The 19,855-nt window shown below is 57.3% G+C and overlaps 1 protein-coding gene across 4 annotated transcripts in view; it reads left to right on the top strand.

The window, feature by feature from the left end:
* The window catches only part of HACL2 (2-hydroxyacyl-CoA lyase 2), a 72,713-nt gene that overhangs the window by 43,179 nt on the left and 9,679 nt on the right, over positions 1-19,855 (top strand). For all 4 annotated transcript variants that reach the window (XM_085534374.1, XM_085534376.1, XM_085534378.1 and 1 more), the window contains 4 exons: positions 5,975-6,111; positions 7,495-7,629; positions 11,653-11,767; positions 17,190-17,359. In XM_085534374.1, coding sequence (XP_085390500.1) covers positions 5,975-6,111; positions 7,495-7,629; positions 11,653-11,767; positions 17,190-17,359 — 557 coding nt within the window. The remainder of the gene's footprint in view (positions 1-5,974; positions 6,112-7,494; positions 7,630-11,652; positions 11,768-17,189; positions 17,360-19,855) is intronic.

Here is a 19,855-nt window from a genome sequence, read left to right as displayed (position 1 = left end):
GGGCTGGTTATGGGGTGGAGGGGCTGGTTATGGGATGGAGGGGCTGGTTATGGGGTGGAGGGGCTGGTTATGGGATGGAGGGGCTGGTTATGGGATGGAGGGGCTGGTTATGGGGTGGAGGGGCTGGTTATGGGATGGAGGGGCTGGTTATGGGGTGGAGGGGCTGGTTATGGGATGGAGGGGCTGGTTATGGGGTGGAGGGGCTGGTTATGGGGCTGGAGGGGCTGGTTATGGGATGGAGGGGCTGGTTATGGGGTGGAGGGGCTGGTTATGGGGTGGAGGGGCTGGTTATGGGATGGAGGGGCTGGTTATGGGGTGGAGGGGCTGGTTATGGGGTGGAGGGGCTGGTTATGGGGTGGAGGGGCTGGTTATGGGATGGAGGGGCTGGTTATGGGATGGAGGGGCTGGTTATGGGATGGAGGGGCTGGTTATGGGATGGAGGGGCTGGTTATGGGGTGGAGGGGCTGGTTATGGGATGGAGGGGCTGGTTATGGGATGGAGGGGCTGGTTATGGGGTGGAGGGGCTGGTTATGGGATGGAGGGGCTGGTTATGGGGTGGAGGGGCTGGTTATGGGGCTGGAGGGGCTGGTTATGGGGCTGGTTATGGGGTGGAGGGGCTGGTTATGGGGTGGAGGGGCTGGTTATGGGGTGGAGGGGCTGGTTATGGGGTGGAGGGGCTGGTTATGGGGTGGAGGGGCTGGTTATGGGGCTGGGGGGGCTGGTTATGGGATGGAGGGGCTGGTTATGGGATGGAGGGGCTGGTTATGGGGCTGGAGGGGCTGGTTATGGGGTGGAGGGGCTGGTTATGGGGTGGAGGGGCTGGTTATGGGGTGGAGGGGCTGGTTATGGGGTGAAGGGGCTGGTTATGGGGTGGAGGGGCTGGTTATGGGATGGAGGGGCTGGTTATGGGATGGAGGGGCTGGTTATGGGGCTGGAGGGGCTGGTTATGGGGTGGAGGGGCTGGTTATGGGGTGGAGGGGCTGGTTATGGGGTGGAGGGGCTGGTTATGGGGTGAAGGGGCTGGTTATGGGGTGGAGGGGCTGGTTATGGGATGGAGGGGCTGGTTATGGGATGGAGGGGCTGGTTATGGGGTGGAGGGGCTGGTTATGGGGTGGAGGGGCTGGTTATGGGATGGAGGGGCTGGTTATGGGGCTGGTTATGGGATGGAGGGGCTGGTTATGGGGCTGGAGGGGCTGGTTATGGGATGGAGGGGCTGGTTATGGGGTGGAGGGGCTGGTTATGGGATGGAGGGGCTGGTTATGGGGTGGAGGGGCTGGTTATGGGATGGAGGGGCTGGTTATGGGATGGAGGGGATTGTTATGGGATGGAGGGGTTGGTTATGGGATGGAGGGGCTGGTTATGGGATGGAGGGGCTGGTTATGGGGTGGAGGGGCTGGTTATGGGATGGAGGGGCTGGTTATGGGGCTTATTTTGGGTCCAATCAAGTTGATTTTGGGGTCCAACCCCCATCCGACCCCATTGGGAATCCCAATCGATCCCTTTCTTTTTGGGTCTAATCCATCCGTTTTTGGGGTCACCAACATTTCTACCCGTAACCGACCCCATAGGAAATCCCAACTTATCCCTTTCTTTTTGGGTCTAATCCATCCGTTTTTGGGATCCATCCACATCAACACTTTACCCCCATCCGAACCCATTGGAAATCCCAACTGATCCCTTTCATTTTGGGTCTAATCCATCCATTTTTGGGGTCACCAACATTTCTCCCCCCATCCGACCCCATAGGAAATCCCATTCTATCCCTTTCTTTTTTGGGTCTAATCCATCCGTTTTTGGGGTCCACCCACACCAACATTTCTACCCCCATCCGAACCCATTGGAAATCCCAACTGATCCCTTTCATTTTGGGTCTAATCCATCCGTTTTTGGGGTCCACCCGCACTAACATTTCTACTTCCATCCGAACCCATTGGGAATCCCAATCGATCCCTTTGTTTTTGGGTCTAATCCATCCGTTTTTGGGGTCACCAACATTTCTACCCCCATCCGACCCCATTGGAAATCCCAACTTATCCCTTTTATTTTTGGGTCTAATCCATCCGTTTTTGGGGTCACCAACATTTCTACTTCAATCCGACCCCATAGGAAATCCCAACTTATCCCTTTCATTTTGGGTCTAATCCATCCGTTTTTGGGGTCCACCCACACCAACACTTTACCCCCACCCGACCCCATTGGGAATCCCATTCTATCCCTTTCTTTTTGGGTCTAATCCATCCGTTTTTGGGGTCACCAACATTTCTACCCCCATCCGACCCCATTGGGAATCCCAACTTATCCCTTTCATTTTTGGGTCTAATCCATCCGTTTTTGGGGTCCAACCACACCAACATTTCTACCCCCATCCGACCCCATAGGAAATCCCAACTTATCCCTTTCTTTTTGGGTCTAATCCATCCGTTTTTGGGGTCACCTACATTTCTACCCCCATCCGACCCCATTGGAAATCCCAATTTATCCCTTTCATTTTGGGTCTAATCCATGCATTTTTGGGGTCACCAACATTTCTACCCCCATCCGAACCCATAGGAAATCCCAACTTATCCCTTTCTTTTTGGGTCTAATCCATCCGTTTTTAGGGTCTCCTACATTTCTACTTCCATCCGACCCCATTGGAAATCCCAAATTATCCCTTTCTTTTCTTTTTTGGGTCTAATCCATCCGATTTTGGGGTCCACGCACATCAACACTTTACCCCCATCCGACCCCATTGGGAATCCCAATCGATCCCTTTCTTTTTGGGTCTAATCCATCCGTTTTTGGGGTCACCAACATTTCTACCCCCATCCGACCCCATTGTAATTCCCAATCGATCCCTTTCATTTTTGGGTCTAATCCATCCGTTTTTGGGGTTTACCCACATCAACACTTTACCCCCATCCGAACCCATTGGGATTCCCAATCGATCCCTTTTATTTTGGGTCTAATCCATCCATTTTTGGGGTCACCAACATTTCTATCCCCATCCAAACCCATTGGAAATCCCAACTTATCCCTTTCATTTTGGGTCTAATCCATCCGTTTTTGGGGTCACCAACATTTCTATCCCCATCCGACCCCATTGGGAATCCCAACATATCCCTTTCTTTTTGGGTCTAATCCATCCGTTTTTGGGATCCATCCACATCAACACTTTACCCCCATCCGAACCCATTGGGAATCCCAATCGATCCCTTTGTTTTTGGGTCTAATCCATCCATTTTTGGGGTCACCAACACTTCTACCCCCATCCGACCCCATAGGAAATCCCAACTTATCCCTTTCTTTTTGGGTCTAATCCATCCGTTTTTGGGGTCCACCCACACCAACACTTTACCCCCATCCGACCCCATTGGAAATCCCAATTTATCCCTTTCTTTTTGGGTCTAATCCATCCATTTTTGGGGTCACCAACATTTCTATCCCCATCCGACCCCATTGGAAATCCCAATTTATCCCTTTCTTTTTTGGGTCTAATCCATCCATTTTTGGGGTCCACCCACATCAACACTTTACCCCCATCCGACCCCATTGGAAATCCCAACTTATCCCTTTCTTTTTTGGGTCTAATCCATCCGTTTTTGGGGTCACCTACATTTCTACCCCCATCTGAACCCATTGGAATTCCCAACTTATCCCTTTCTTTTTTGGGTCTAATCCATCTGTTTTTGGGGTCCATCCACATCAACACTTTACCCCCATCCGACCCCATTGGAAATCCCAACTTATCCCTTTCATTTTGGGTCAAATCCATCCATTTTTGGGGTCACCAACATTTCTACCCCCATCCGACCCCATAGGAAATCCCAACTTATCCCTTTCTTTTTGGGTCTAATCCATCCGTTTTTGGGGTCCACCCACATCAACACTTTACCCCCATCCGAACCCATTGGGAATCCCAATCGATCCCTTTGGTTTTGGGTCTAATCCATCCATTTTTGGGGTCCACCCACATCAACACTTTACCCCCATCCGACCCCATTGGGATTCCCAATCGATCCCTTTGTTTTTGGGTCTAATCCATCCGTTTTTGGGGTCACCAACATTTCTACCCCCATCCGACCCCATTGGAAATCCCAAATTATCCCTTTCATTTTGGGTCTAATCCATCCGTTTTTGGGGTCCACCCACATCAACACTTTACCCCCATCCGAACCCATAGGAAATCCCATTCTATCCCTTTCCTTTTGGGTCTAATCCATCCATTTTTGGGGTCACCAACATTTCTACCCCCATCCGACCCCATTGGGAATCCCAACTTATCCCTTTCTTTTTGGGTCTAATCCATCCATTTTTGGGGTCACCAACATTTCTACCCCCATCCGAACCCATTGGAAATCCCAACTTATCCCTTTCTTTTTTGGGTCTAATCCATCCGTTTTTGGGGTCCACCCACATCAACACTTTACCCCCATCCGACCCCATTGGGAATCGCAATCGATCCCTTTGTTTTTGGGTCTAATCCATCCATTTTTGGGGTCACCGACATTTCTACCCCCATCCGACCCCATTGGAAATCCCAACTTATCCCTTTGTTTTTGGGTCTAATCCATCCATTTTTGGGGTCACCAACATTTCTACCCCCATCCGACCCCATTGGAAATCCCAAATTATCCCTATTATTTTTGGGTCTAATCCATCCGTTTTTGGGATCCACCCACATCAACACTTTACCCCCATCCGAACCCATTGGAAATCCCATTCTATCCCTTTCTTTTTTGGGTCTAATCCATCCATTTTTGGGGTCACCAACATTTCTACTTCCATCCGAACCCATTGGAAATCCCAATTTATCCCTTTCATTTTGGGTCTAATCCATCCGTTTTTGGGGTCACCAACATTTCTACCCCCATCCGAACCCATTGGAAATCCCATTCTATCCCTTTCATTTTTGGGTCTAATCCATCCGTTTTTGGGGTCACCAAAACTTCTACCCCCATTCAAACCCATTGGAAATCCCAACTTACCCCTTCATTTTGGGTCTAATCCATCCGTTTTTGGGATCCATCCACATCAACACTTTACCCCCATTCGAACCCATTGGGAATCCCAGTCGATCCCTTTCATTTTGGGTCTAATCCATCCATTTTTGGGGTCACCAACATTTCTACCCCCATCCGAACCCATTGGAAATCCCAATCGATCCCTTTGTTTTTGGGTCTAATCCATCCGTTTTTGGGGTCACCAACATTTCTATCCCCATCCAAACACATTGGAAATCCCAACTGATCCCTTTCATTTTTGGGTCTAATCCATCCATTTTTGGGGTCACCAACATTTCTACCCCCATCTGAACCCATTGGGAATCCCAATCGATCCCTTTCATTTTGGGTCTAATCCATCCGTTTTTGGGGTCACCAACATTTCTACCCCCATCCGACCCCATTGGAAATCCCAACTTATCCCTTTCTTTTTTGGGTCTAATCCATCCGTTTTTGGGGTCTACCCACATCAACACTTTACCCCCATCCGACCCCATTGGGAATCCCAGCTTATCCCTTTCTTTTTGGGTCTAATCCATCCGTTTTTGGGGTCACCAACATTTCTATCCCCATCCGACCCCATTGGAAATCCCAACTTATCCCTTTCTTTTTTGGGTCTAATCCATCCCTTTCTGGGGTCCACCCACACCAACATTTCTACCTCCATCCGAACCCATTGGAAATCCCAACTTATCCCTTTGTTTTTGGGTCTAATTCATCCATTTTTGGGGTCACCAACATTTCTACCCCCATCCGACCCCATTGGGATTCCCAACTTATCCCTTTCTTTTTGGGTCTAATCCATCCATTTTTGGGGTCCACCCACATCAACTCTTTACCCCCATCCGAACCCATTGGGATTCCCAATCGATCCCTTTGTTTTTGGGTCTAATCCATCCATTTTTGGGGTCCACCCCCATCCGACCCCATAGGAAATCCCATTCTATCCCTTTCATTTTGGGTCTAATCCATCCATTTTTGGGGTCTTTTAGGGCCGCCTTGGAATCCTTGGGCGTCCCCTGTTACCTCAGTGGGGCAGCTCGGGGTCTCCTGCCCCATAACAGCCCCCTCCTCCTGCGCCACAACCGCCGCGACGCCCTACGGGACGCCGACCTGGTCCTGTTAGCAGGTGGGTCCCTATAGGCGCTATAGGGCTGCCCCATAGCGTCCCCATTTGGCCCCATAGATGGTCATTTTCTCGCCCCATGGCCAACCCTTTGCTATGGGGTGACCCCATAGAAACCCCTTTGCTATGGAGTGACCCCAGCCCCATTGCCATCCCTTTGCTATGGGGTGATGGTCCCCATTGCCATCCCTTTGCTATGGGGTGATGGTCCCCATTGCCATCCCTTTGCTATGGGGTGACCCCATAGAAATCCCTTTGCTATGGGGTGACCCCATTGAAACCCCTTTGCTATGGGGTGACCCCATTGCCATCCCTTTGCTATGGGGTGACCCCATTGCCATCCCTTTGCTATGGGGTGACCCCATTGCCATCCTTTGCTATGGGGTGACCCCATTGCCATCCCTTTGCTATGGGGTGACCCCAGCCCCATAGAAACCCCTTTGCTATGGGGTGATGACCCCATTCCCACCCCTTTGCTATGGGGCGATGACCCCATTGCCATCCCTTTGCTATGGGGTGACCCCATTGAAATCCCTTTGCTATGGGGTGACCCCATTGCCATCCCTTTGCTATGGGGTGATGGACCCCATTGAAACCCCTTTGCTATGGGGTGAGCCCATAGAAATCCCTTTGCTATGGGGTGATGACCCCATTGCCATCCCTTTGCTATGGGGTGACCCCATTGAAACCCCTTTGCTATGGGGTGATGGCTGCTATGGGGTCACCCCAGCCCCATTGCCATCCCATTGCTATGGGGTGACCCCATTGCCATCCCTTTGCTATGGGGTGACCCCATTGCCATCCCTTTGCTATGGGGTGACCCCATTGCCATCCCTTTGCTATGGGGTGACCCCAACCCCATTGAAACCCCTTTGCTATGGGGTGACCCCAGCCCCATTGAACCCCCTTTGCTATGGGGTGACCCCATTGCCATCCCTTTGCTATGGGGTGATGGTCCCCATTGAAACCCCTTTGCTATGGGGTGACCCCATTGACACCCCTTTGCTATGGGGTGATGGTCCCCATTGAAACCCCTTTGCTATGGGGTGACCCCAGCCCCATTGCCATCCCTTTGCTATGGGGTGATGGTCCCCATTGAAACCCCTTTGCTATGGGGTGACCCCAGCCCCATTGAAACCCCTTTGCTATGGGGTGATGGTCCCCATTGCCATCCCTTTGCTATGGGGTGACCCCAACCCCATTGAAACCCCTTTGCTATGGGGTGACCCCAGCCCCATAGAAACCCCTTTGATATGGGGTGACCCCATAGAAACCCCTTTGCTATGGGGTGACCCCATTGCCATCCCTTTGCTATGGGGTGACCCATCCCTTTGCTATGGGGTGACCCCATCCCCCCCCACGCCCGCCCCCTGTCTCTCCCCATAGGCTCGGTGTGTGATTTCCGTCTCTCTTATGGGCGGCTCTTTGGTCGCGGCGCCGCCGTCGTTGCCGTGAATCGGGATCGGGGGCAGCTCCTGCGTAATGCCGGAGTGTTCTGGAGGCCACGGATGGCAGTGCAAGGTGAGCCCAGCCCCATAGGAACAGCTCTGCTATGGGGTGAGCCCATAGGAACACCTTTGTTATGGGGTGACCCCAGCCCCATAGAAATCCCCAGCCCCATAGAAACCCCTTTGTTATGGGGTGACCCCATAGAAACAGCTGTGTTATGGGGTGACCCCATAGAAACCCCTTTGTTATGGGGTGAGCCCGCCCCATAGAGACAGCTTTGGTATGGGGTGAGCCTGCCCCATAGAGACACCTGTGTTATGGGGTGAGCCTGCCCCATAGAGACAGCTTTGTTATGGGGTGACCCCATAGAAACAGCTTTGATATGGGGTGAGCCCGCCCCATAGAGACAGCTCTGCTATGGGGTGAGCCTGCCCCATAGAGACAGCTTTGTTATGGGGTGAGCCTGCCCCATAGAGACACCTCTGCTATGGGGTGAACCTGCCCCATAGAGACAGCTTTGATATGGGGTGAGCCCGCCCCATAGAGACAGCTGTGTTATGGGGTGAGCCTGCCCCATAGAGACAGCTCTGCTATGGGGTGAGCCTGCCCCATAGAGACAGCTTTGTTATGGGGTGACCCCATAGAAACCCCTTTGATATGAAGTACCCTAACTCCAGCCCCATAGAAACCCCTTTGCTATGGGGTGAGCCCGCCCCATAGAAACCCCTTTGTTATGGGGTGAGCCCATAGAAACCCCTTTGATATGGGGTGATGGACCCCATTGCCATCCCATTGCTATGGGGTGACCCATTGCCATCCCTTTGCTATGGGGTGACCCCATTGAAACCCCTTTGCTATGGGGTGAGCCCGGCCCCATAGAAACCCCTTTGTTATGGGGTAACCCCATAGAAACCCCTTTGATATGGGGTGAGCCCATAGAAATCCCTTTGCTATGGAGTGATGGACCCCATTGAAATCTCTTTGCTATGGGGTGACCCCATATGGGGTGACCCCATTGAAATCCCTTTGCTATGGGGTGACCCCATTGAAATCCCTTTGTTATGGGGTGACCCCATAGAAACCCCTTTGTTATGGGGTGACCCCATAGAAACCCCTTTGTTATGGGGTGACCCCATAGAAACCCCTTTGTTATGGGGTGACCCCATAGAGACAGCTTTGCTATGGGGTGAGCCCGCCCCATAGAGACAGCTTTGCTATGGGGTGAGCCTGCCCCATAGAGACAGCTGTGTTATGGGGTGAGCCCGCCCCATAGAGACAGCTCTGCTATGGGGTGAGCCTGCCCCATAGAGACAGCTTTGATATGGGGTGAGCCCGCCCCATAGAGACAGCTTTGATATGGGGTGAGCCTGCCCCATAGAGACAGCTCTGCTATGGGGTGAGCCTGCCCCATAGAGACACCTGTGTTATGGGGTGAACCTGCCCCATAGAGACACCTGTGTTATGGGGTGAGCCCATAGGAACACCTGTGTTATGGGGTGAGCCCATAGAAACCCCTTTGATATGGGGTGAGCCCGCCCCATAGAGACAGCTGTGTTATGGGGTGAGCCCATAGAAACCCCTTTGATATGGGGTGAGCCTGCCCCATAGAGACAGCTCTGCTATGGGGTGAGCCCATAGAGACAGCTTTGATATGGGGTGAGCCCGCCCCATAGAGACAGCTTTGTTATGGGGTGAGCCCATAGAAACCCCTTTGATATGGGGTGAGCCTGCCCCATAGAAACACCTGTGTTATGGGGTGACCCCATTGAAACCCCTTTGTTATGGGGTGACCCCAGCCCCATAGAAATCCCCAGCCCCATAGAAACCCCTTTGCTATGGGGTGAGCCTGCCCCATAGAGACAGCTTTGATATGGGGTGAGCCTGCCCCATAGAAACACCTTTGTTATGGGGTGAGCCCATAGGAACACCTTTGTTATGGGGTGAGCCTGCCCCATAGAGACAGCTCTGCTATGGGGTGAGCCCATAGAAACACCTGTGTTATGGGGTGAGCCTGCCCCATAGAGACAGCTTTGATATGGGGTGAGCCCATAGAAACCCCTTTGTTATGGGGTGACCCCATAGAGACACCTGTGTTATGGGGTGAGCCTGCCCCATAGAGACAGCTGTGTTATGGGGTGAGCCCACCCCATAGAGACAGCTCTGCTATGGGGTGAGCCCATAGAGACAGCTTTGATATGGGGTGAGCCCGCCCCATAGAGACAGCTTTGATATGGGGTGAGCCCGCCCCATAGGAACAGCTCTGCTATGGGGTGAGCCCGCCCCATAGAGACACCTGTGTTATGGGGTGAGCCTGCCCCATAGAGACAGCTGTGTTATGGGGTGAGCCCATAGAAACACCTTTGCTATGGGGTGAGCCTATAGAAGTCCCTTTGCTATGGGGTGACCCCAGCCCCATAGAGATCCCCAGCCCCATAGAAACCCCTTTGTTATGGGGTGAGCCTGGCCCCATAGAAACACCTTTGCTATGGGGTGAGCCCTTAGAAACCCCTTTGTTATGGGGTGACCCCATATGGGGTGACCCCATTGAAATCCCTTTGATATGGGGTACCCTAACTCCAGCCCCATAGAAATCCCTTTGCTATGGGGTGACCCCAGCCCCATAGAAATCCCCAGCCCCATAGAAATCCCCAGCCCCATAGAAACCCCTTTGTTACGGGGTGACCCCAGCCCCATAGAAACCCCTTTGTTATGGGGGGACCCCATAGAAACCCTTTTGTTATGGGGTGACCCCATAGAAACCCCTTTGTTATGGGGTGATCCCAGCCCCATAGAAACCCCTTTGTTATGGGGTGACCCCATAGAAACCCCTTTGCTATGGGGTACCCTAACTCCAGCCCCATAGAAACCCCTTTGCTATGGGGTGATGGACCCCATTGCCATCCCATTGCTATGGGGTGATGACCCCATTGCCATCCCATTGCTATGGGGTGACCCCATTGCCGTCCCATTGCTATGGGGTGACCCCATTGCCATCCCATTGCTATGGGGTGACCCCATTGCCATCCCATTGCTATGGGGTGCTATGGGGTGACCCCATTGCCATCCCATTGCTATGGGGTGCTATGGGGTGACCCCATTGCCGTCCCATTGCTATGGGGTTCTATGGGGTGACCCCATTGCCGTCCCATTGCTATGGGGTGCTATGGGGTGACCCCATTGCCATCCCTTTGCTATGGGGTGCTATGGGGTGACCCCATTGCCGTCCCTTTGCTATGGGGTTCTATGGGGTGACCCCATTGCCATCCCATTGCTATGGGGTGCTATGGGGTGACCCCATTGCCGTCCCTTTGCTATGGGGTGACCCCATTGCCGTCCCATTGCTATGGGGTGCTATGGGGTGACCCCATTGCCGTCCCATTGCTATGGGGTGCTATGGGGTGACCCCATTGCCATCCCATTGCTATGGGGTGCTATGGGGTGACCCCATTGCCATCCCATTGCTATGGGGTGCTATGGGGTGACCCCATTGCCGTCCCTTTGCTATGGGGTGCTATGGGGTGACCCCATTGCCGTCCCTTTGCTATGGGGTGACCCCATTGCCGTCCCATTGCTATGGGGTGACCCCATTGCCGTCCCATTGCTATGGGGTGACCCCATTGCCGTCCCTTTGCTATGGGGTGCTATGGGGTGACCCCATTGCCATCCCGTTGCTATGGGGTGACCCCATTGCCATCCCGTTGCTATGGGGTGACCCCATTGCCGTCCCATTGCCATCCCTTAGCTATGGGGTGCTATGGGGTGGCCCCATTGCCGTTCCTTTGCTATGGGGTGCTATGGGGTGACCCCATTGCCGTCCCTTTGCTATGGGGTGATGACCCCATTGCCATCCCATTGCTATGGGGTTCTATGGGGTGACCCCATTGCCGTCCCATTGCTATGGGGTGACCCCATTGCCGTCCCTTTGCTATGGGGTGACCCCATTGCCATTCCATTGCTATGGGGTGATGACCCCATTGCCGTCCCTTTGCTATGGGGTGCTATGGGGTGACCCCATTGCTATGGGGTGCTATGGGGTGCTATGGGGTGACCCCATTGCTATGGGGTTCTATGGGGTGAGCCGTGTGTTCGATGCAGGTGACGTCGCCTCGTTCGTTGTGGGGCTGGCCCGGAGGTTGGGGGGCTTCTCGTGCCCCATAGAATGGCTGCAGGGGCTGCAGGACGCCGAGCAGCGCAAGGAGAAGGCAAATAGGTGACTATGGGCGGCTATGGGGTGGGGGGCTATGGGGTGGGATGGGGGGCTATGGGGTGGGGATGGGGTCTATGGGGGGGGATGGGGTCTATGGGGTGGGGATGGGGATGGGGGGCTATGGGGTGGGATGGGGTTCTATGGGATGGGGATGAGGATGGGGGTCTATGGGGTGGGGATGGGGGGTGGATATGGGGATCTATGGGGTGGGGATGGGGATGGGGGTCTATGGGGTGGGGATGGGGGTGGTATGGGGATCTATGGGGTGGGGATGGGGGTCTATGGGGTGGGGATGGGGGGTGGGATGGGGGTCTATGGGGATGGGATGGGGCTGGGGGTCTATGGGGTTGGGGTTGGGGGTCTATGGGGTGGGGATGGGGGGTGGATATGGGGTGGGTATGGGGGACTATGGGGTGGGGATTGGGGTCTATGGGGTGGGATGGGGGTCTATGGGGTGGGGATGGGGGTCTATGGGGTGGGGATGGGGGTCTATGGGGTGGGGGGCTATGGGGTGGGGATGGGGGGCGGGATGGGGGTCTATGGGGTGGGGATAGTGGTCTATGGGGTGGGGATGGGGGTCAATGGGGTGGGGATGGGGGTGGGGGTCTATGGGGATGGGTGTCTATGGGGTGGGGATGGGATGTGGGGATGGGGATGGGGGCTATGGGGTGGGGATGGGGGTCTATGGGGTGGGGATGGAGTCTATGGGGTGGGGATGGGGGTCTATGGGATGGGGATGGGGGTCTATGGGGTGGGGATGGGGTCTATGGGGTGGGGATGGGGGTCTATGGGATGGGGATGGGGGTCTATGGGGTGGGGATGGGGGTCTATGGGATGGGGGTCTATGGGGGGGGGATGGGGGGCTATGGGGTGGGGATGGGGTCTATGGGGTGGGGATGGGGGTCTATGGGATGGGGATGGGGGTCTATGGGGTGGGGATGGGGGTCTATAGGGTGGGGATGGGGGGTCTATGGGGTGGGGATGGGGGTGGGGGTCTATGGGGATGGGTGTCTATGGGGTGGGGATGGGATGTGGGGATGGGGATGGGGGTCTATGGGATGGGGATGGGGGTCTATGGGGTGGGATGGGGGTCTATGGGGTGGGATGGGGTCTGTGGGGTGGGGATGAGGGTTTATGGGGTGGGGATGGGGGTGGGATGGGGGTCTATGGGGTGGGGATAGTGGTCTATGGGGTGGGGATGGGGGTCTATAGGGTGGGGAGGGGGGTCTATGGGGATGGGGATGGGTATGGGGTGGGGATGGGGGGTGGTATGGGGGTCTATGGGGTGGGATGGGGGTCTATGGGGATGGGGGTCAGTGGGGTGGGGATGGGGGTCTATGGGGTGGGGATGGGGGTCTATGGGGTGGGGATGGCGATGGGGGTCTATGGGGTGGGGATGGCAATGGGGGTGTATAGGGTGGGGATGAGGATGGGGGTCTATGGGGTGGGATGGGGTGGGGATGGCAATGGGGGTCTATGGGGTGGAGATGGGGTCTATGGGGTGGGGACGGGGGTGGGGGTCTATAGGGTGGAGATGGGGATCTATGGGGTGGGGATGGGGATGGGATGTGGGGATGGGGATGGGGGTCTATGGGGTGGGGATAGTGGTCTATGGGGTGGGGATGAGGGTCTATGTCGTGGGGATGGGGGGTGGTATGGGGGGCTATGGGGTGGGGATGGGGGTCTATAGGGTGGGGAGGGGGGTCTATGGGGATGGGGATGGGGATGGGGGTCTATGGGGTGGGATGGGGGTCTATGGGGTGGGGATGGGGGGTGGATATGGGGATGGTGGTCTATGGGGTGGGGATGGGGGTGGGGGTCTATGGGGTGGGGGTTGGGGGTCTATGGGGTGGGGATGGGGATGGGAGTCTATGGGGTGGGGATGGGGGGAGCGATAGGGGTCTATGGGGTGGGGATTGTGGTCTATGGGGATAGGGGTCTATGGGGTAGGGATGGGGATGGGGGTCTATGGGGTGGGGATGGGGGTCTATGGGGTGGGGATGGGGGTCTGGGATGGGGATGGGGTCTATGGGGTGAGGATGGGGATGGGGGGTGGATATGGGGGTCTATGGGGTGGGGATGGGGCTGGGGGTCTATGGGGTGGGGATGGGGGGTGGATATGGGGTGGGGTCTATGGGGTGGGGTTGGTGATGAGGGTCTATGGGGTGGGGCTGGGGGTCTATGTGATGGGGATGAGGATGGGGGTCTATGGGGTGGGGATGGGGGGTGGGATGGGAGTCTATGGGGTGGGGATGGGGATGGGGGTCTATGGGGTGGGGATGGGGTCTATGGGGTGGGGACGGGGGTGGGGGTCTATAGGGTGGAGATGGGGATCTATGGGGTGGGGATGGGGATGGGATGTGAGGTGGGGATGGGGGTCTATGGGGTGGGATGGGGGTCTATGGGGTGGGGATGGGGGTCTATGGGAATGGGGGTCTATGGGGTGGGAATGAGGGGCTATCGGGTGGGGATGGGGGGTGGGATGGGGGTCTATGGGGATGGGGGTCAGTGGGGTGGGGATGGGGGTCTATGGGGTGGGGATGTGGGTGGGGGTCTATGGGGATGGGGGTCTATGGGGTGGAGATGGGGGTCTGGGATGGGGATGGGGTCTATGGGGTGGGGATGGGGATGGGGGTCTATGGGGTGGGACGGGGGTGGGGGTCTATAGGGTGGAGATGGGGATGGGATGTGAGGTGGGGATGGGGGTCTATGGGATGGGGATGGGGGTCTATGGGGTGGCATGGGGGGTGGATATGGGGTGGGAATGGGGGGCTATGGGATGGGGATGGGGGTCTATGGGGTGGGATGGGGGTCTATGGGAATGGGGGTCTATGGGGTGGGATGGGGGTCTATGGGGTGGGGATGGGGGTCTATGGGGTGGGGATCTATGGGGTGGGAATGGGGGTCTATGGGGTGGCATGGAGGGCTATGGGGTGGGGATGGGGATGGGGGGCTATGGGGTGGGATGGGGGTCTATGAGGTGGGGATGGGGGGTGGGGATGGGGGACTATGGGGATGGGGGATGGACGGATGGGGGTCTATGGGAATGGGGTCTATGGGGATGGGGGTCTATGGGGTGGGGATGGAGATGGGGGGTCTATGGGGTGGGGATGGGGGTGGGATATGGGTCTATGGGGTGGGGATGGGGGGCTATGGGGTGGGGGTCTATGGGATGGGGATAGTGGTCTATGGGGTGGGGATGAGGGGCTATCGGGTGGGGATGGGGGGTGGTTTGGGGGGCTATGGGGTGGGGATGGGGGTCTATAGGGTGGGGAGGGGGGTCTATGGGGATGGGGATGGCTATGGGGTGGGGATGGGGGGTGGTATGGGGGTCTATGGGGTGGGGATGGCGATGGGGGTCTATGGGGTGGGGATGAGGATGGGGGTCTATGGGGTGGAGATGGGGATCTATGGGGTGGGGATGGGGATGGGATGTGAGGTGGGGATGGGGGTCTATGGGATGGGGATGGGGGTCTATGGGGTGGGATGGGGGTCTATGGGGTGGGGATGGGGGTCTATGGGGTGGGAATGGGGGTCTGTGGGGGGTGGGATGGGGGTCTGTGGGGGGTGGGATGGGGGTCTATGGGGTGGGGGTCTATGGGGTGGGGATGGGGATGGGATGGTGGTCTATGGGGTTGGGGATCTATGGGGTGGGGATGGGGGTCTATGGAATGGGGGTGGGGGTCTGTGGGGATGGGGATGGGGGTCTATGGGGTGGGGATGGGGGTCTGGGATGGGCATCTATGGGGTGGGGATGGGGGGTGGATATAGGGATGGGGGTCTATGGGGTGGGGATGGGGATGGGGGTGTATGGGGTGGGGATGGGGATCTGGGATGGGGATGGGGTCTATGGGGTGGGGATGGGGGTCTGGAATGGGCATCTATGGGGTGGGGATGGGGGTGGGGGTCTATGGGGTGGGGATGGGGGGTGGGGATGGGGGTCTATGGGGTGGGGTCAGGGATGCGGGTGTATGGGGATGGGGGGCTATGGGGTGGCATGGGGGGTGGATATGGGGTGGGGATGGGGGTGGGGGTCTATGGGGTGGGGATGGGGGTCTGGGATGGGCATCTATGGGGTGGGGCTGGGGGGTGGATATGGGGATGGGGGTCTATGGGGTGGGGATGGGGGTGGGGGGCTATGGGGTGGGATGGGGTTCTATGGGATGAGGATGGGGGTCTATGGGGTGGGGATGGGAATGGGGGTCTATGGGGTGGGATACAGGTCTATGGGGTGGGGATGGGGGTGGGGGTGGATATGGGGTGGGGCTGGGGATCTATGGGGTGGGGATGGGGGTCTGGAATGGGCATCTATGGGGTGGGGATCTATGGGGTGGGGATGGGGGTGGGGATGGGGGTCTATATTGATGGGGTCTATGGGGTGGGGATGGGGATGGGGGTCTTTGGGGTGGGGATGGGGGTCTGGGATGGTCATCTATGGGGTGGGGATGGGGGGTGGATATGGGGATGGTGGTCTATGGGGTGGGGATGGGGGTGGGGGTCTATGGGGTTGGGGGTCTATGGGGTGGGGATGGGGATGGGAGTCTATGGGGATGGGGGTCTATGGGGTGGGGATGGGGGGTGGGATAGGGGTCTATGGGGTGGGGATGGGGATTTATGGGGTGGGGGTCTATGGGGATGGGGGGCTATGGGGTGGGGATGGGGGGTGGATATGGGGTGGGGATGGGGGTCTATGGGGTGGGATGGGGGTCTATGGGGTGGGATGGGGGTCTATGGGGATAGGGGTCTATGGGGTAGGGATGGGGTTGGGGGTCTATGGGGTTGGGGTTGGGGGTCTATGGGGTGGGGATTGGGGTCTATGGGGTGGGGATGGGGGTCTATGGGATGGGGATGGGGGTCTATGGGGTGGGATGGGGGTCTATGGGATGGGGATGGGGGTCTATGGGGGGGGGATGGGGGTCTATGGGGATGGGGGTGGGGGTCAATGGGGTTGGGGATCTATGGGGTGGGGATGGGGGTGGGGATGGGGAGTGGATATGGGGTGGGGCTGGGGGTCTATGGAATGGGGGTGGGGGTCTATGGGGTGGGGCTGGGGGTCTGGAATGGGCATCTATGGGGTGGGGGTCTATGGGGTGGGGATGGGGGTGGGGATGGGGGACTATGTTGATGGGGTCTATGGGGTGGGGATGGGGATGGGGGGTGGATATGGGGTGGGGATGGGGGTCTATGGGGTGGGGATGGGGGTCTGGAATGGGCATCTATGGGGTGGGGATCTATGGGGTGGGGATGGGGATGGGGGTCTATGGGGTGGGGCTGGGGGTCTATGGGATGGGGATGGGGGTCTATGGGGTGGGGGTGGGGGGTGGATATGGGGTGGGGTCTATGGGGTGGGGTTGGTGATGAGGGTCTATGTGGTGGGGCTGGGGGTCTATGGGGTCCATAACACGGGGGTCTCTCCCCCCATAAGGGCCAAGGCCGGGACCCCCGCCCCCCCCCACCTGAACCCCATGGAGCTGCTGTTCCAGCTGGACGCGGCGCTGCCCCACAACTGCGTCCTCGTGGCCGACGGGGGCGACTTCGTGGGGACGGCGTCCTATATAGTGAGACCACGAAGACCCCGGGCATGGCTGGACCCCGGTGAGGACCCTCATGGGACCCCCACCCATTATATGGGGTCACTTATGGGGCCGTCTATAGGGTGACCCCATTAATGGGGGTGGTTATGGGGGGGACTTTATGGGCACCACATCCTATATAGTGCGACCCCGATCATGGATGGACCCCAGTGAGGACCCCCCCATCCAGGATCCCCCCCAGGACCCCCTCCAGACGCCCACCCATTATATGGGGTCACTTATGGGGCCGTCTATAGGGTGACCCCATTGTTGGGTTGGTTATGGGGGGGACTTTATTTGCACCTCATCCTATGTAGTGTGGCCCCGATCATGGCTGGACCCCGGTGAGGACCCCCCTCAGGACCCCCCCAAGACCCCCCCAGGACCCCCACCCATGATATGGGGTCACTTATGGGGCCGTCTATAGGGTGACCCCATCAATGGGGTTGGTTATGGGGCTGACTTTGTGGGCACCGTATCCTATATAGTGCGGCCCCAATCATGGCTGGACCCCAGTGAGGACCCACCCAAGACCCCCCCCACGACCCCCGGGACCCCCACCCATGATATAGGGTCACTTATGGGGCCATCTATAGGGTGACCCCATTATTGGGGGTGGTTATGGGGCTGACTTTGTGGGCACCTCATCCTATATAATACGGCCCCAAAGACCCCGATCATGGCTGGACCCCCACCCAGGACCCCCCTGGGACCCCCCTGGGACCCCCACCCATGATATGGGGTCACTTATGGGGCCGTCTATAGGGTGACCCCATTAATGGGGTTGGTTATGGGGGGGACTTTATGGGCACTGCATCCTATATAGTACGACCCCAAAGACCCCGATCATGGCTGGACCCCGGTGAGGACCCCCCCCATCCAGGACCCCCCCTGGGACCCCCCCTGGGACCCCCCCCAGGACCCTCATGGGACCCCCACCCATAATATGGGGTCACTTATGGGGCCGTCTATAGGGTGACCCCATTAATGGGGTTGGTTATGGGGTTGACTTTGTGGGCACCATATCCTATATAATACGGCCCCAATCATGGCTGGACTCCAGTGAGGACCCCCCCAGGACCCCCTCTAGACCCCCCCTGGGATCCCCCTGGGACCCCCACCCATGATATGGGGTGACTTATGGGGCCGTCTATAGGGTGACCCCATTAATGAGGTGGTTATGGGGTTGACTTTGTGGGCACCGTGTCCTATATAATACGGCCCCAAAGACCCCGCTCATGGCTGGACCCCAGTGAGGACCCCCCCCATCCTTGACCCCCCCTGTGACCCCCACCCTGGGACCACCCCACTGGGACCCCCACCCATTATATGGGGTCACTTATGGGGCTGTCTATAGGGCGACCCCATTATTGGGTTGGTTATGGGGTTGACTTTATGGGCACCTCATCCTATATAGTGTGACCCCGATCATGGCTGGACCCCAGCGAGGACCCCCCCATGACCCCCCTGGGACCCCCACCCATGATATGGGGTCACTTATGGGGCCGTCTATAGGGTGACCCCATTAATGGGGTTGGTTATGGGGGGGACTTTGTGGGCACTGCATCCTATATAGTGAGACCCCGAAGACCCCACTCATGGCTGGACCCCCCCAGGACCCCCCCAGGACCCCCCTGGGACCCCCACCCATGATATGGGGTCGCTTATGGGGCCGTCTATAGGGTGACCCCATTAATGGGGTGGTTATGGGGGGGACTTTGTGGGCACTGCATCCTATGGGATGACTTATGGGGCCGTCTATAGGGTGACCCCATTAATGGGGGTGGTTATGGGGTTGACTTTGTGGGCACCTCATCCTATATAGTGCGACCCCGGTCATGGCTGGACCCCAGTAAGGACCCCCCCCAAGACCCCCCCAGGACCCCCACCCATGATATGGGGTCGCTTATGGGGCCGTCTATAGGGTCTATAGGGTCTATAGGGTGACCCCATTAATGGGGTGGTTATGGGGGGGACTTTGTGGGCACTGCATCCTATATAGTGCGACCCCGAAGACCCCGGGCGTGGCTGGACTCCGGTGAGGACCCTCATGGGACCCCCACCCATAATATGGGGTCACTTATGGGGCCGTCTATAGGGTGACCCCATTAATGGGGTTGGTTATGGGGCCGACTTTGTGGGCACCGTATCCTATATAGTGCGACCCCAATCATGGATGGACCCCCCCAGGACCCCCCCAGGACCCCCCTGGGACCCCCACCCATTATATGGGGTCACTTATGGGGCCGTCTATAGGGTGACCCCATTATTGGGTTGGTTATGGGGGGGACTTTGTGGGTACCCTATATAATATGGCCCCGATCATGGCTGGACCCCCCAAAGACCCCCCCCATGACCCCCCTGGGACCCCCACCCATTATATGGGGTCACTTATGGGGCCGTCTATAGGGTGACCCCATTATTGGGTTGGTTATGGGGTTGACTTTGTGGGCACCTCATCCTATATAGTGCGACCCCGATCATGGCTGGACCCCAGTGAGGACCCCCACCATGACCC

The sequence above is a fragment of the Coturnix japonica genome, unplaced genomic scaffold, assembly GCF_054131305.1.
Source record: "Coturnix japonica strain WE unplaced genomic scaffold, WE-NBRP24 Scf081, whole genome shotgun sequence".
In the NCBI taxonomy this organism is placed as follows: domain Eukaryota; kingdom Metazoa; phylum Chordata; class Aves; order Galliformes; family Phasianidae; genus Coturnix; species Coturnix japonica.
Note: the sequence above shows the minus strand (reverse complement) of the source record. Positions and strands in the feature narration are given on the sequence as shown.